The 15,912-nt window shown below is 43.1% G+C and overlaps 1 protein-coding gene across 8 annotated transcripts in view; it reads left to right on the forward strand.

The window, feature by feature from the left end:
* Positions 1–15,377, forward strand: part of clcn3 (chloride channel 3) — a 43,467-nt gene extending 28,090 nt beyond the window's left edge. For 5 of the 8 annotated variants that reach the window (XM_084544769.1, XM_084544772.1, XM_084544773.1 and 2 more), the window contains 12 exons: positions 380–479; positions 2,316–2,503; positions 2,889–3,011; positions 4,137–4,343; positions 4,458–4,538; positions 4,647–4,899; positions 5,025–5,317; positions 5,392–5,578; positions 5,682–6,080; positions 6,169–6,385; positions 7,299–7,374; positions 12,286–15,377. In XM_084544769.1, coding sequence (XP_084400895.1) covers positions 380–479; positions 2,316–2,503; positions 2,889–3,011; positions 4,137–4,343; positions 4,458–4,538; positions 4,647–4,899; positions 5,025–5,317; positions 5,392–5,578; positions 5,682–6,080; positions 6,169–6,385; positions 7,299–7,374; positions 12,286–12,492 — 2,331 coding nt within the window. In that variant the 3' untranslated portion in view covers positions 12,493–15,377. Of the gene's footprint in view, positions 1–379; positions 480–2,315; positions 2,504–2,888; positions 3,012–4,136; positions 4,344–4,457; positions 4,539–4,646; positions 4,900–5,024; positions 5,318–5,391; positions 5,579–5,681; positions 6,081–6,168; positions 6,386–7,298; positions 7,375–9,091; positions 9,500–12,285 lie in introns of those variants that run through there. The other 3 variants (XM_084544774.1, XM_084544776.1, XM_084544775.1) reach the window with 2 other exon arrangements.
* Positions 15,378–15,912: the final 535 nt, after the last annotated feature.

Genomic DNA, 15,912 nt, shown 5'->3' on the forward strand with positions numbered 1-15,912 from the left:
GAACGTGATGGACGCACAATAAACTGTCGGCCTTCGGCCCTTCATTTCCCTGTCTCTGATTCAACCTCCCTCTGTCAACACTTTTGTTCAAATATTGACTCAGTTTTATAGCACCCTACCAAGTGTTATAGCACAGGAAGCAACAGCTCTGAGAATTTATTCCAATGTTATTTAAATATTTTACCTGGTAACCTGGTCTTACCTGCCGTACAGGAAATGTGATAATCGGCCGTTTTATTGAAACAACAATGGAAATGCTGCCACCAGACTAGATTGTTGAATGACTTGTCATTCGATAGTTAGAAACCTTTGACCTACTTCCATTACTGTATGTTCAGTTAATGAAACATTTCTTAAAGACTTTTTTTTCCATGCACAGATCAACAGTAAGAAAAAGGAGTCAGCATGGGAGTTCACCAAGAGCCTGTACGATGCCTGGTCTGGCTGGCTGGTGGTCACGCTCACTGGTTTGGCATCAGGTAACACACACACACACGCACATACGTACAAAAACACAGACGCACTCAGCTGTTATCTGCTCTGCTGGTGACTCTCACATGCTTCGCCTCAGGCAGCTCACGCTCACTCTGTCTCCTGTTCTCTCTCTGTCTGTTGCCCACCATTCATAAGCATGCGGTCCCTCCTGCGGAGCTTCACCAGACAGAGCCGATTTCTCTAAGCCTCAATTATTTATGTCTTTATGACTATTAAAAGAGGGAACATCAACAAGCCTTTGTATCAAGCTGCTGACTTGCTAATGAAAAGAAGGAAAGATCCAGTTTTCAGAGGGGGAGATATTTTCAGAACATACCAGTTGAGTTTACTGTTCTCCACTCATGAATTGTCTGGGGTACAGATTGGCATTATTCAGCCTAAAAGCACCTTAAAGGCTAATTTGATCTGGAACATGTCAGCCTCACTGGTGAAATTAAGGATTTCAATTGTTTCAAACAAAATCTGTAGTTTTATTTATCCTAAAATGAGTCTGCAGAGCCTTTGTACTGATTAAAGCCTCTCCTTCAGGGTTATGAAACCATCTATTTTAAGTTTTTGCAGGTTGAGCCTTAGTCCCTATTCAGCCCTAGCATTTAACATGTCCTGAGTGATCTGATCACAAATGACCAGTTTCCGTACAGGTGTGAACGCACATCGGGGATGCATTTGCAGTTCAAATTGCTCAGACTGTATTTGGAGATGGTCTGGGCCGTTTGCGACCACATTATTTTAGCGCTGTGAAAACACAAGCAGAGTTTTGCCTCATTCATTCAGAATATAACACACAATGTGTTTTTCATAACGATCGCCAGAAAAGACGTCTTGTCCGTACTCGGACCGGGACTGCTATCGCTAACAGCTCTTAGATGGCAGCGTAGGGTTGTTGTGCTTTGATGGTATGCAAACTTTTTTTTTTTTGCACAATCTGCACAAAACTCTGCTTTTATCGAGGTTTCCATCAGGTAGTTTTTTAAAATAAAATTTGCCTTCCATCAGTCCTAGCAACGTGCTTTCATCCGAGTCCTCCATTTTGCTAGCCGTTAGCCGCATAGACATATATACATATATATTGCATATTTATTTGTTATGGTTAGCCAAGCTCTGACGTGTGCATTAGTATAATCGGTGTACCAGGAAATGGTGTACTGCCAAAAGTTCTGCGATGTTTGGAACGCAAACTGTAATTAGAGACAAAAGCCAATTAATGACGTCACTCGCCACCAAGTGGTCAGGGGTGTGAATTGCAATCTGTCAAAATGACAGATGGCCTTCAGATTTTTCCGTCACTGTTTTAAAAATACGGTCGATGACGGAAAATATTTGGTTAACGCGACCCCTGATCCCCATGTCTGGATGGACACACAACGAAGAGCGGTGTTCATTGTTCTGAAACAAGAGTAGGTAGAGATTCATTAGAGGCAGCAGCTGTGTCCCAAAAGATGATGGAGTTTATTCACATACAGAGCAAAACTGAAATGTGGTGGCTCAAGATGCATTTGGAGACACATTTTGTACTTAGAGCGTACTTATGATCTGACTGTTTTGGACGTATGTTAATACCAGGTGAGGACTTTGCCTTAGAGAGCATGATTCTAGTCAGAATTAGCACGCAGATACTTAACAGATATTGGAGGTGGTTTATCAGGTTTTATTTTGTATTTCTCCAGTCTCTTTAAATAAGCCTGTAACAAGCGGAGGTTCATAAAACACGTGGTAGTATAACTACCAAGATGTACCAACAAACACCTTTCTCTTTCTATGTCCTCCCTGCCTTCACTTCCTTGCCCCTCCCTTCCTTCCTGGTCCCTTCCTCCTGCCAGGTGCTTTGGCTGGCCTGATTGACATTGCTGCTGACTGGTTGAACGACCTGAAGGAGGGCGTGTGCCTGAGCGCCATGTGGTTCAACCACGAGCAGTGCTGCTGGACCTCCAATGAGACCACCTTCGCTGAGAGGGACAAGTGTCCTCAGTGGAATAGCTGGGCTGAGCTAATACTGGGGCAGGCTGAGGTAGATTAGCGCAGGCATATGAAAGCTTTTTTCCCCGAACATTTAACTAAATGGATCACTGTATTACTAAATAAGTGTAGCCACTACTCACTTTCTGGCTCCCCAACCATGTAGTAGATCCCCAAACTTTTGTCTGAATTTATCGCTAACATCTAACCATCAAAAATGTGTTGATTTATTTTCATTTACCTGGACCACCCTAAAAGTCATTTTACTGTTTATGGGTTTGAGTGTTAAAGAACAAGACTTCAGCTTGTTGTAGCAGAAAGCAGTGGATAAAGAAGAATGTTTTCAGAGATAATTCACTTCTTACTGTGGAGTAGTTGACGCTGTCTCAGGCGTCCACACACTGGATTTTGATTTCTCCTGCTCCTCCTCTCTGCAGGGTCCTGGCTCCTACATCATGAACTACTTCATGTACATCTACTGGGCTCTGTCCTTTGCTTTTCTGGCCGTCTGTCTGGTCAAGGTGTTTGCTCCATACGCCTGCGGCTCAGGGATACCCGAGGTGAGGAAAATGTTTTCGCTTTTGTAAATCCCTTCTTCAAATGTATGGTTGACACCTTTTAGTAACGGTCCATTTTGAAACCTTTTCTTAAAGATACATTGCCGTTCTTTCCGGAAACTTTGAAACGGCATCGTATTTTTGCCAAACATCTTCCTCCAGTGAAAGATCACATCTTTCTTTCAGTGACATAAGCCCAAACTTTGACAGATTTTTTTTCCTGTGTCTGAGTGAGGAGTTTGTCTTTCTGGGATTTCTCCAGACTATTTATCTTCTGTTTTCTCAACCTCTGATCGATTTGCTGTGAATGTCCCAGAGCAGCACATCAAATAATACAGAAAAAAAAGTGTAGAATTCTCTGCAGCGCCCTCAAACACGCCGTGGAAGTGGCCTAATTGGTTGTGTGCACTTTCAGGGATCCACTCTCAGTGGACTATAAAGTCTCAGAGTGCTTTAGAGCTGTTAATTCAGTGGGTAGCGGTTGAGATGTGAAAGGTTTGCTATGAAAAAGCTATTTCAAGGTGAGTGCTCAGAGCTTTGAAAGAGATGTCCTTTTAGTTGCCATGGGAACATAAAAGCTGCTAGAGGAGAGCAAAGCCGGTGTTAGTGGGTGACTTTGAGTATGTTTACAACAGAATAGAAGAAAGGGCACCTGAGAAGACCACTTGAAACTGTTTGAATAGAAGAATGTGTTGATGTGTTAAACATGACTAAATCTCAGACAAGTTTAATAGTAAATGTAAGAAAAGAGCACAATTCAGGCATCGTGTTCTTATCCGACTATGAATATGATAATTTAGCCATTTGAATTAATTTTTTCCATCACCACATATAGCCCGCCCAAACAATTTGATTGGCCCGGCAGATCGTTCCTGGAGCGTAATCGGTTCCCAACGGAGCAACTCCAGACCAACGTTCCTTCACAAAACATTTTTCTCCTAATAAGAGACAATTAATTGATACTTTCTTTTTTATTTCTCTCTGTGAGGTTCTGTCGGGTAAACATCTCCACAAAGCCTTACCCTGCTGTGAAGATGTTTCCTCTCTGATCCATGTACAGTAGGAACCAAACCCCTCCTTGCAGCTCAGTTTCAGTTTAACCTTCCTACTCGCCGCTCTCCTCTCCAGATCAAGACCATCCTGAGTGGGTTTATCATCCGGGGATACCTGGGCAAGTGGACCCTGATGATCAAGACCATCACTCTGGTGTTGGCTGTGGCGTCTGGCCTCAGCCTGGGGAAGGAGGGCCCCCTGGTCCACGTGGCCTGCTGCTGTGGGAACATCTTCTCTTACCTCTTCCCCAAGTACAGCAAGAACGAGGCCAAGAAACGAGAGGTGAGATATGCTCATTATCCTTGTATTTAAGCATTAATTCATTTATGGTAATGATTTAGTTGTTTGGAAGTGCATGTCATAATCAGCTGAGGTGTGTTTGTTTTGCCCTCTCAGGTTCTCTCTGCTGCGTCGGCTGCTGGGGTGTCTGTTGCTTTTGGAGCGCCAATCGGAGGAGTTCTCTTCAGCTTAGAGGAGGTACAAAATCAAATTACTGAAAATGTTTACGTTCAGCAACCACAACATAATCCTGAAAGAAATTGCAGGAGAGTAAATTGAATGTTTAACTCTCTGTCTTTCCTCCAGGTGAGCTACTACTTCCCTCTCAAGACCCTGTGGCGCTCCTTCTTTGCTGCCCTGGTGGCGGCCTTCGTCCTGCGCTCCATTAATCCCTTTGGCAACAGCCGCCTGGTGCTGTTCTACGTGGAGTACCACACGCCGTGGTACCTGTTTGAGCTCATCCCTTTCATCCTGCTGGGAGTCTTCGGGGGCCTCTGGGGCGCCTTCTTCATCCGAGCCAACATCGCCTGGTGCCGGCGGCGCAAGTCGACGCGCTTCGGCAAGTCCTTTGACTGCAGGATTTTAAATTTAGATGTGTCGAGTGTTGCGATTGATAGGTCTGTGTGGAAGATTGGGAGGACAAATCAGATGCACAGTCTGACGTAATCATCTCTCTCTCTTCAGGCAAGTACCCGGTGTTGGAGGTGATCTTGGTGGCAGCCATCACCGCCGTGGTCGCTTTCCCAAACCCTTACACGCGCCAGAACACTAGCGAACTGATCAAGGAGCTCTTCACCGACTGTGGACCGCTGGAGTCATCGCAGCTCTGCCAGTACCGCAGCCAGATGAACGGCAGCAGAGCCTTCACAGACAACCCCAACCGGCCGGCAGGGCCCGGCGTCTACGCGGCCATGTGGCAGCTCTGCTTGGCACTCATCTTTAAAATCATCATGACTATATTCACATTTGGACTGAAGGTGAGCTGTTTTTTTACTAATAATGCAGTTTTTCTTTTTTTTATCATTGCTAAAAATCCGTTGATCATCCTCAGGTACCGTCGGGCCTGTTCATCCCCAGCATGGCTATCGGGGCGATCGCAGGGCGAATTGTTGGCATCGCCGTGGAGCAGCTCGCCTATTACCACCATGACTGGTTCCTGTTTAAAGAGTGGTGCGAGGTGGGAGCCGACTGCATCACTCCAGGGCTCTACGCCATGGTGGGCGCAGCAGCTTGTCTGGGTGAGTCAACATTCACAACATATTTCTTTATTTGTAATCTCTGCTTCTATTACTTGGAAGCCTGTTAATATATGTGTATATTCTTAATGCCCTCCCTCTGCAGGCGGCGTGACTCGTATGACTGTCTCCTTGGTTGTCATCGTGTTCGAGCTGACCGGTGGCCTGGAGTACATCGTCCCCCTCATGGCCGCCGTCATGACCAGCAAATGGGTGGGCGACGCGTTTGGCCGGGAGGGAATCTACGAGGCTCACATCCGCCTGAACGGATACCCCTTCCTGGACGCCAAAGAGGAGTTCACACACACCACGCTGGCCAGAGAGGTGATGAGGCCCCGACGCAGTGACCCTCCGTTAGCGGTGCTGACGCAGGACGACCTGACGGTGGAGGAGCTGCAGGGCGTCATCAATGAAACCAGTTATAATGGCTTCCCTGTGATAGTGTCCAAGGAGTCCCAGAGGCTGGTGGGCTTTGCTTTGCGCAGGGACATCACTATCGCTATAGGTAAGAGTGCAGGGAAGATATTCTGATGATCGACCAAAATATGTATAGTTCTAAAGACTGCCTTCCCTGCCTGCATGTCTTCCAACAGAAAATGCTCGCCGCAAGCAGGAGGGCATCATGCTGAACTCCAGGGTGTACTTCACGCAGCACGCTCCCACCCTGCCGGCCGACAGCCCTCGGCCCCTCAAGCTGCGCTCCATCCTGGACATGAGCCCCTTCACCGTCACTGATCACACCCCCATGGAGATCGTGGTGGATATTTTCAGAAAGCTGGGGCTGCGCCAGTGCCTGGTCACTCACAATGGGTAAGTAGGAAGCGAACGCTTGGTCTCGGGAGGAAGGACGCCGAATCCTCCTCACATCCTCATTTCCACGGTTGCTTAACCTGTCTGAGGTTGACAAACGTCGTACAAACACATGTACACACTGTCTGGTGTTGCATGGGCGCTCAGATTTACCCTGTAATCTGCATGGCCTGGCCTAACCGCTGTGCTGCACTTCCTTTATCCTTCTACCAAGCGATAACAGAGAAGTCTCCTCAGCAGAAGAGACTGAGCTGCTGTCTAAAACTAACCACAAGTACATAACAGGTATCACGAAGGGAGAACATAGTGAATACAGTCAGCTGATGGGTGGTCTGAATCTGACAACGTTTAGAGATAGAGGTTTTTAAGTGGAACCAAGTTCTTCTGTTCTGGTGCGCACTTCAGCCGCCTGCTGGTGTGACGTAGAAATGACCAGACAGACTGTGCTGTCAGTTTGCTGTGACGGCCGCTAGAGAGGAGCTGAGCAGCAGTGTTTGTTTTTATTTACATTTTTATGGTTAACTTTTGTTTGATTTTATGTCTTGAATGGAAATGACTGGCTTTATTCTGTTTTGTTTTTTAACAAATCTCATGAAAAAATGATCTAATGTCGATCTATTTATGATTGTTTTTGGTCTTTTCATGTGATTTGTTGACAGAAGAAATACAGAATATAACCAGACTTAATAAGAGTTTATCAGTTACGTACTATTAATTCATTTCTAACATCAGCTTTAATTGTTTTTGTGTTAATTGTGTAATTTTGAGTTACATTTTGTGTTAACATTGAGTTTTAATTTACACCCTGTTATGTATTTTTTGTGCTGCTGCTGTCTGTTTTCTCTCTGTCTCTGTTTTTGTTTGTTTATTTGTTGTTTTGGGCAGTTTACCGAGTAACGGGTGTGTGTTTCAGGATTGTGTTGGGCATCATCACTAAGAAGAATATATTAGAGCATCTGGAGGAGCTCAAGCAGCACACGGAGCCCCTGGTGACTAGCCCCGCCCCTTTACACACGTGACCTCCTCTCCCCCACTTTCGCACCTGTCTCTTAGGCTCCGCCTCTCAGGAGGGATGCATGAAACGTGGTGTGAAAAACTGTTGACAGTTCCCTGTTGAACCATGAAGCCTTCCTGCTCCTCTTTCTTACTTGACTCTGTTGTTCGTGGGTTTGGTTTGTCGTGGATTCACCTCTAATGACGTCATCTGTAGGTAGACGCCCTCTGACCTTCATCTTCATGGTAGCTGGTCCAGTTTTGAAGTGTAGAAAAGCTGTGTGGCGTTTAGCGGGTCCTGTAATGTCGGACCTCAATGGGAACTGTCACCCACATCACTCCAGAGCCCCTTTCAGACATCATTACTGTAAATGTGCTGGCATTCAAAAGGCTCATCTCATGTTTGGGAAAGGACCTCGCAAACATTAAGTGGACAGCAGCACAATGTTAATTTGCCAAAACCTTGTACACCAGCAGTACCAAAAAACTAGCTAACAATATGCTAATGATGCTAATGATAAAAACTTAAAGCAGCCCGCTGATGGAGCTCCAAAAACATTCTGTTTAAATAATCATGAAATGTAGTAAATATGTAACTAAAGGTGTTCAACGTTCAGTGAGTTTAGAAAGGTATTAAAACCACCAAGAAAATCCTTAAAGGTACAAACACGCTAAACCAACATCAAAAAACCTCCGGCACCAATGTCCGACTGCGACGTCACCTCATGCCTCTGGTGTCTGAGCCAAAAAGTTGCACTTGAATACAGCCGGCTGGCACATAGATTCTGTATCTGGGTGAAAGGAAATACCTCTTCACACCAGCAGGTGGCAGCAGTCTGTATTTGACTTTTAAAAATAAGTTAAACTGTATAGAATGATTTGTAGCAATGATTTAAGTATTACTTTTGTGTTTTTAGCTATAAGAAGAGACAAAACATAAAATTTATTATAAATTACCCCGTCAGTAAAACTTTATTTGTACAGCACCCTGTGTTCAGATCAGTGGCATTTAAAGTGTTTTAGTGATAACTGATAAAACAGCAGTTCAAATCTAAACACAAAAAGTAGAAATTGTGAATAATAATAACAAAAAATAGAGAAAAGAATAAATCAATAAACTAAGTAATTGTGTATGTGTCTTTAGACAGTACACAAAAATTATTTGTTCGCAGATTTTCAGGGTTTAATAAAAAGCTTTTCTTTTTTCTTTTTTAAAGGTTTTCAAACAAAAGAATCTGAAACAGCATCTGAACGTCATTTGCCACGCTCAACGTGTTGTTACCCTTTAACTGATACTAGTTCAACTCAAAGAGCCATTATCAGAAGAAGCCAGTGACGTTGCACCTTCCATGTCTGAAAGGGGCTCCGTAGACTCAGTGCAGCTTCGCAGCTCATCCCATTAAACTGCATTAGTAGCTACTGTATCTGAGTGCTGTGTCAGCTGCTTCACGTTCAAACTCCATTTTACGGCACTTTTATTTAAGGTCACCGTTTAGCTTTACTGTATGTATAGCTGGATTTGTGTAATAAGTTAGAGATTGACCTCTTCAGCATGTCTGCAGTCATGTAACCATGATGCCTGCCTCCCATCTTCCTCTCAAAACATTTTATTTTGTTTTAGTTTTTCTGTTTTTATTAACGACTCTGTTTTCTTTTGTTTTTTTGAACCCCTCTTCCCTATCGACCCCACGGTTTCACCCTGGGTCTCCACAGATTGACGACATCTGATGCGTCGCCTTAACAACCACTTGGCGAGTAGTTAGCCGCCTTGGGAAAGCGGACAACGGTTGTTTTAATATATATACAGGGTGGTATTTGTCGTTAGAAGGGAGGGAGATGCTCTGTAGTCAAATGAATCATTCATATATTCCCCTCATTGTGTAGTGGTAGCAGTGGAGTGTCGTTGGTGTGTTGATTGTTGCTAGTAGCTGCTAGCTAGTTAGCGTGTTATCCCTTGATAATGACTGATACAGTCCTTTAACCTGACAATGTTTCCTCTTAACCAGCAGTGTCCTGCCTTCGACAAACACTAATGTTTGCAAAGATTTATATTCCACAAGAAACCTTTGGGTTCTTCAAATCAGTGTATATATAATGAATGTATGTATGTATGAGGAATTCTTAAGCCGTATGCTGGATGTTGGTTTCAGTGGAGAAAATCTAAAGATTTACAAGATTAATTAATACCCTGTAAATAGGTTTTAAATATCATTTTACTGTAGCATTTTAAGTCCCCAAACAGTTTATATATATATATATATATATGTAAATATCTTGCTCTGTATGTCCACTATGCAGCAGTATTAGCCCCAACAATGACAAAAAAGTTTTTGTCATCTTGAAAAATACTGATGACTCATCCTGTACTTAGGGGTGTGTACTAATTTTATCCAATAACATGCTTTCTTTAATTTTCAACTCCCTCCCTCCCTTTAGGCGGAGCCTACTCAAACCATTGACCAATCAGAGCAGACTGGGAGGGCCCTCCATAGCTTTGGGTTTTTACAGACAAAAGAGAAATTTTGCACTTCACTAGGCGTTTCTTGTGGACTTTAAAAGGAAGTTTAAAAAGTCTGAAGCCTTTTTAGTCATTATCTGGAACAGAAACATGGGGCAGGACTGGATCCTGCTGGTTTTTACAGGAAACATTGTGTTTTTACCCCTTTCACCCAATACACTCTGATCTGTACCTGGTATCCCAAGCATCTGTGACTGCTCAGAAAGTCAACAGTCTTGGATGTCAGCAGTTCTTGGGGAACCCGGGTCTGATCTTTGTCATGTGTCGCCAGTGTTTCATGCCTCCTGTTGCTCAGTAGTTGTAGCTCCAACCCCCCCTCAGGTCATCTCCTCTCACTCAGACCTGGGTTCAAACGTTTCCTTCTGCTCATTACTGCAGCGTTTTGTTTGCCTTTTAGGGTTCAAATTCAACAGTACACCTGACGGCATAAAAACAAATCTCACTAAGCTTTTTGGACCCAGCTCTGCACTATCTGAGCTCTCTGGTAGATGAATAGCACCTTCTCACTGCTAGCAGCTTTTTCTGGCTTCAGATGTTTCTCTTCACCTGAACTCACACTTCACTCACAGCTGAATTCAAGAGCACTCTGTTATCACTCCTAAAGTTCAAATAGCATTTTCTTAAAATCAGATAATAAGCTTCGCTGGTGCTCTTGAATCAGCAGGAATAACCTTCACTGACTCAATACTTAGCAAATAAGTAAATGTTCTTTATGCTTTAGCAGCGGGAGAAGAAGAGATGGAGACCATCTTGTCACAGGAGTCAGAAATTGGGTCTTATTGCTTTTATTTTCACATCACAATTCCAGTTTATCACAACATGTCTCTTATTTTGTAGTTTTATTTGGATTCCTGTTAATAATTAAAAGAAGAATGATACTAATACCAAGTTAAATGCTGAGATCTGCAGAATGTGGCGCCATCTCTAAAAAGTAATCGGATGAAGCAAGAAACAGCTAAACGTTTAAATCTAGAAGTATAACACCTCTGTGATAGTCGTTTTCTGGCTGTCCAGTTGGAGAAATCCATAACCATCTTTTCCACCCTGGGTCCTATCTTTTAGGCTATGTGAAGGCTGCCATGTCTGTTTTGGGGATTGAAAACCCCATTAACACCCACAGACATTACTAAGGATTTAAAAAGACTTGGGCTACTTTGTTTTTTTGAGTTGAGTTGATGTTCTTCCTTCTTTGGAATAAACATGCAAAGAAAAACATTATCATAAAGCGCTATAAAGAACATTTCTCTATGGAACTCAACGGTATTATTAAAGGTATTTTGGAGTTTGTAATTTCCTGAAAAAGTATTGAAAAATGTTGATGACTCATCCTGAACTAATGGCCGTGTATTAATTATCTATGTGGGCGGACCTGCTCATTGACCAATCGGAGCAGACTGGGCTTTCCAGGAGGAGGGGACGGCTTCCCTAGCTCTGAACGTCTAAATATACAAAAACAAATAATGCAAAATTAAAACAGTTACGTAGGGAACTTTTAAAAGTCTATGAATTTAACTTTTTGGGGGAAAAAAATTGTTAAACTATGGAAAGACTTCTAACTAAATACTTATTTAGTATATATAATACTTATTATTAATTGCTGGCAACGTCACTGTGTTCCCAGATCTCAGCAATTAATTTAGAGTGGTTAATAATCAATAGAAATGATGAGCAATAGTTTTAATAAACTGGAATTACCCTTTAGAACATACTAGAAATGCTCTTCGCTGATTTAATTAGATTTGCTACAGATTTAATATCCATTCTGGCTGCTGCGTGAACAAATACATGACGAAAGAAAAAGACAAAAACTGGAGATTAAATCATGAAAAGTGAAACGTTAAGGGATCTGCATCTGACTCCTGCGACAGGTGCGTCCCCTTTATTTCCTGCTTCAGGAGGATCGAACTCGTCTCCACATCCTGTTCACTACTTCCTGTCTCACCCTGTAGGATCCAGCTCCTCTTTTTTTTCTCACCAGCTTGTCCGGACCGAAAATGTAAAAAGGTCCGGGGGGAGGTAGCAGTTTCCGAAATGACACCCTGCTCTGAAGTGGGTAGCAGCTGGGTGCTGTTTCTGACCTGCTTTCATCTCTTTTTTTTCCCCGGGATTACTCACTCACCCCCTCCTCCTCTTCCTCCTCCTCTCCTCCTGCTGACTTTTGCTTCCTCAGGAACTCGTATTTTTGTTGGCCCATTTTTAAAAAAAAATCATTCATATCCAATAAACCAAACTGATATCATCCTCTCTGATTGAAAACTTCCTTGCCAACAAAAACGCGATGTTGTTTTCTCTCCTTTGCTCTGGTTGCTGACCACCAGTCTCCCTGACATTTCTAAATCTCTGTCTCTGTCTCTGTCTCTGTCCTCCTCTCCTTTGTCTCCCCCTACAGGCGGCTTCTTGGTATTATCACAAAAAAAGATATCCTCCGTCACATGGCTCAAATGGCAAACCAAGATCCAGAGTCCATCATGTTCAACTGATCCGCTCCTTCCAGGACGGCTGGGGGCGAGGGAGAGGCGGCAGCGAGGGAGAGGAGGAGGAGGAGGGAGAAGAGGAGGAAGAAGAGGTGTGCCTCCTGAACGGCTCCAATCTCTGACATTCGGACCGCGTTTCTTTTGATTTACTTTAGTTTTCATTTGTGGACTGACTGTGGCCTCCAGAGACTTAACAAGCCACAAGAGGGAAACGACGACGATAAAAGACTTTGTTTATCTTCGTCTAGCTGCTGAGGACACACGGAGGTCACGGCTCGAAGGCACACACACACACAATGAATGCACTTTTTACACACACACACACACACAAAAAAAAAAACACAACAACACACACTTTTGCACTCGCACACTACTCAAACATGCATGCTGTCTCTCCACACACACACACAGACACAAGACTCCCTATCCTGTAAAGTGACACCCATTTGCACTCTTCACGTGCCTCACCCTTTGTCCTGTCTCCGCCGAGGTCGTGGTGACGCCGTCGCCAGGCTGGGGGTCAAAGGTCAGAATGAACCGCCGATGATCAGGGACGCGATGAGGGACCTCGAAACCTCCAGGTTTAAAAACAAAAATTTAAAAAAAATTTAAAAAAAAAAACTCACTGTCCTCACCCCTGCACACACCTGACCCGTCCGTCCTCCAGAGAAAAATCTGTTGTTTACCTGTGAATTCAGTGTGAGAGAAGAATGTGTGTGTGTTACCTTAGCGCCGCTACATTCCAGCCAGGTTACCATGGGAACCGAGAGGATGTGCAGCTGCTCCTCATCCCATGATCGCGTCATGGCACATGGCTGCTCCCCCGGGTTTCGATCTAAACAAGATGGCTTTAGTGTGTGTGTGTGTGTGTGGAATAGAGAGAGGGAGGTAGAGAGACACAGAGGGTGCTGTATTTCAAGTACAAAACAAAAAAGGAAGTTCCCCTTTTGAAGGAAAGAAGTGACACAGACCTTTTTGTGTTTTCATGTCTGAGCCAGCTTGAGCTGTGTGTGTGTGTGTGTGTGTCCTGTTCATTCATTCAGTGTGAAGGAAGGCTGAGTGTGTACGTAAAATAAAAGCAAGAGCGTCCAGGTCGAGTTCTACTGTGTCACAGAAAACCGTTACTATTTCTACAACCTACAGCTTGGGGAGGGTGATTGTAACGCTTCACGGGGATTGTTTATCCTTTGTCCACATCTTTATATAATGACTCAAAATATTATGACCGCTAACAGATGAAGTGATTAACACTGATTATCTCGTTATTGTTGCATCTCAGAAAGTGTGATATTTGAAGGATTTGAGCGTCTTTGAAAAAGCCTAACTTTTAATAGCTACAGTCGGAGCAGCTCTTGTGGAGTGTTAGCAGTCTGCAGTGGTCACTATCATCAAAAGTGGTGCAAGGAAGGAGAGCAACAGAGTCGCGGGTAGCCAGGGCTCAGTGATGCTCTCAGGGAGTGAAGGCTGGTCTGATCCAACAGCGGTTGTAATACAGAGGTGTCAGAGCAGGCAGTTTGTTTTGTACGGGGCTGTGTAGCCACAGAGCAGCTGACATGTCCATGCTGACTGGACCATGGAGTGATGGAAGGTGTCTGTCTGATGAATGTGCAGAGTGCATCATTTATCTGGGGAACATATGGTACTGGGATGCAAAGGACAACCCCTCGTCCTCGCCTTGAGAGAGGGCTTGGTCTGTGACGGTGTTCAGGTGGTGGTACGTATCATAATAACATCCAGGACTCAGGTTTCCCACTAGAACATTAAGTGTTAAAGAGATCATCAGTGTTATTCACTTCACAGGTTGGTGGTTTTAATGTTGTGGCTGATTGGCCTACGTAGGTACCGTCCCTCAGTTCAGCTAAGTAAATACAAGCCAGTCTTCTTTTGATTGACCTAATTTCCACATTAAAGACTGAGCTTCACACCAGGCCTCGCTGAAAAGGGATATTTGATCTGATTCACACTTCAGCTGAATCCTGTTTCCTCACAGTTGATCTAATATTTGGTTTGTGTGCCAAAAAGTGTAATTATTAACCAATCAATTAATGAAGCCTGATTTAGATGAGAAATAATCTCTCTTAAATTGTGTTCGACCGAAAGTTTAAATCATAAAACACTAAATCCTTTTATTTTAGATGAAAACCAGAAAATATTCAGCTTTATAAACATCTGAAATGATTGATCATCAACAGTTTAAGCTAAACCAGATGTCCTCCAGCTCCACAGTTCAAAAATAAAACTAAAATAATTCAAATTGTTCTCCTTTTCCCTTGACCTTTTAGAAAAAAATTAAATAAAACAATAATATGTGGTCAAGAAAAGCTCAGAAATCAAAGATAAAGCAGACATTTGAGATTATTTTTAATGTGAAGACTGAATAGATTTCTCATACAACAGCTTTTTTTAAAAAAGTTTCCCCATCTTGGACCCCTAAAGCTGAAAATCTAAACATCTGTCTTCATCTGCTCTCGTATGCAGCTGGTTTCCGATCTCTCCACGTGCCAAGTGCCTGGCAAACGTTTCTAGGCTTCTCACGCTCATCTGTGTTTCCCCTTTCTGTCGCCTGGCACGTTTAGTGGGCACGGTGAAAGGAAATGAAGCGGCGTGGACAAACAGTAGCACCTTACCTGTAGAGAGAGAGAGAGAGAGAGAGAGAGAGAGAGAGAGAGAGAATGTATGCGCGCGCGTGTGTGTGTGAGAGGAAGGTGTGTGTCGTCCTGTGTACGTCTTTGCGTTGCAGTGACTGTCCTGCTGTGGGCTGACGGGGAGCAGAGCATCGTCTTTGTTAACCAGTGGTGTTGCCTAACATTGTATTTCATACTGATCTCGATGTTTCTTTTTTTTTTTCTTTTTTTTTAATTTATGGGTAGTGTCGATAGAGTCGTGCATTATTATTATTATTATGAAGAAGAATTTTATGTATTATTACACTGATTGTTTGATTGTACATTTAAAACAAAGTATGTAAAGATTAAATTTTGTTTTAAATTAAAAGAAAAAAAAACGATTCCTGCTCCACTTCTGGGTCTCGGTTCAGGCCTCATGTCAAACTTCCTCTCTCCAAATCTCCTCCACAGATTTTATTAAAGCTCCTCATCACCTGGTTGAGCTCAACTGTTAACATCCCAAGTATTCGACTCAAGCTGGAAAAGATCTAGTAAGTTCAAAGTTTGTTAAAAAAAAATAAAATAAATAATAATAAACAGGAAAAGGGAAGTTTTAAAAAAAGGCAGCGCAAAAATTTAATTTAGGAAAAGTAAACAATTATTAACGTAATTATTAAGTCTTAGATAGTGTCATTAAGTCTTAAATATGGTTTCCTATCCCATGTTTGACTATTCATTAGTGTAAAATTCAAAGAAACATCTCTGACTTTCATGTCCCAAAAATATTTGGGAGATAAAAACAGAAAATGTTCAGTGCTTAAGAGCCTTGAATTATTAATTTTCTGTTGATGGAAGCTCGAGCTACCAACTGCAGCAACCCCAGATCATAGCACTGCCCCCACAGGCTTGTACAGTAGACACTAGGCATGATGGGTG

The sequence above is a fragment of the Chelon labrosus genome, assembly GCF_963514085.1.
Source record: "Chelon labrosus genome assembly, chromosome: 1".
Classification (NCBI taxonomy): Eukaryota; Metazoa; Chordata; class Actinopteri; order Mugiliformes; family Mugilidae; genus Chelon; species Chelon labrosus.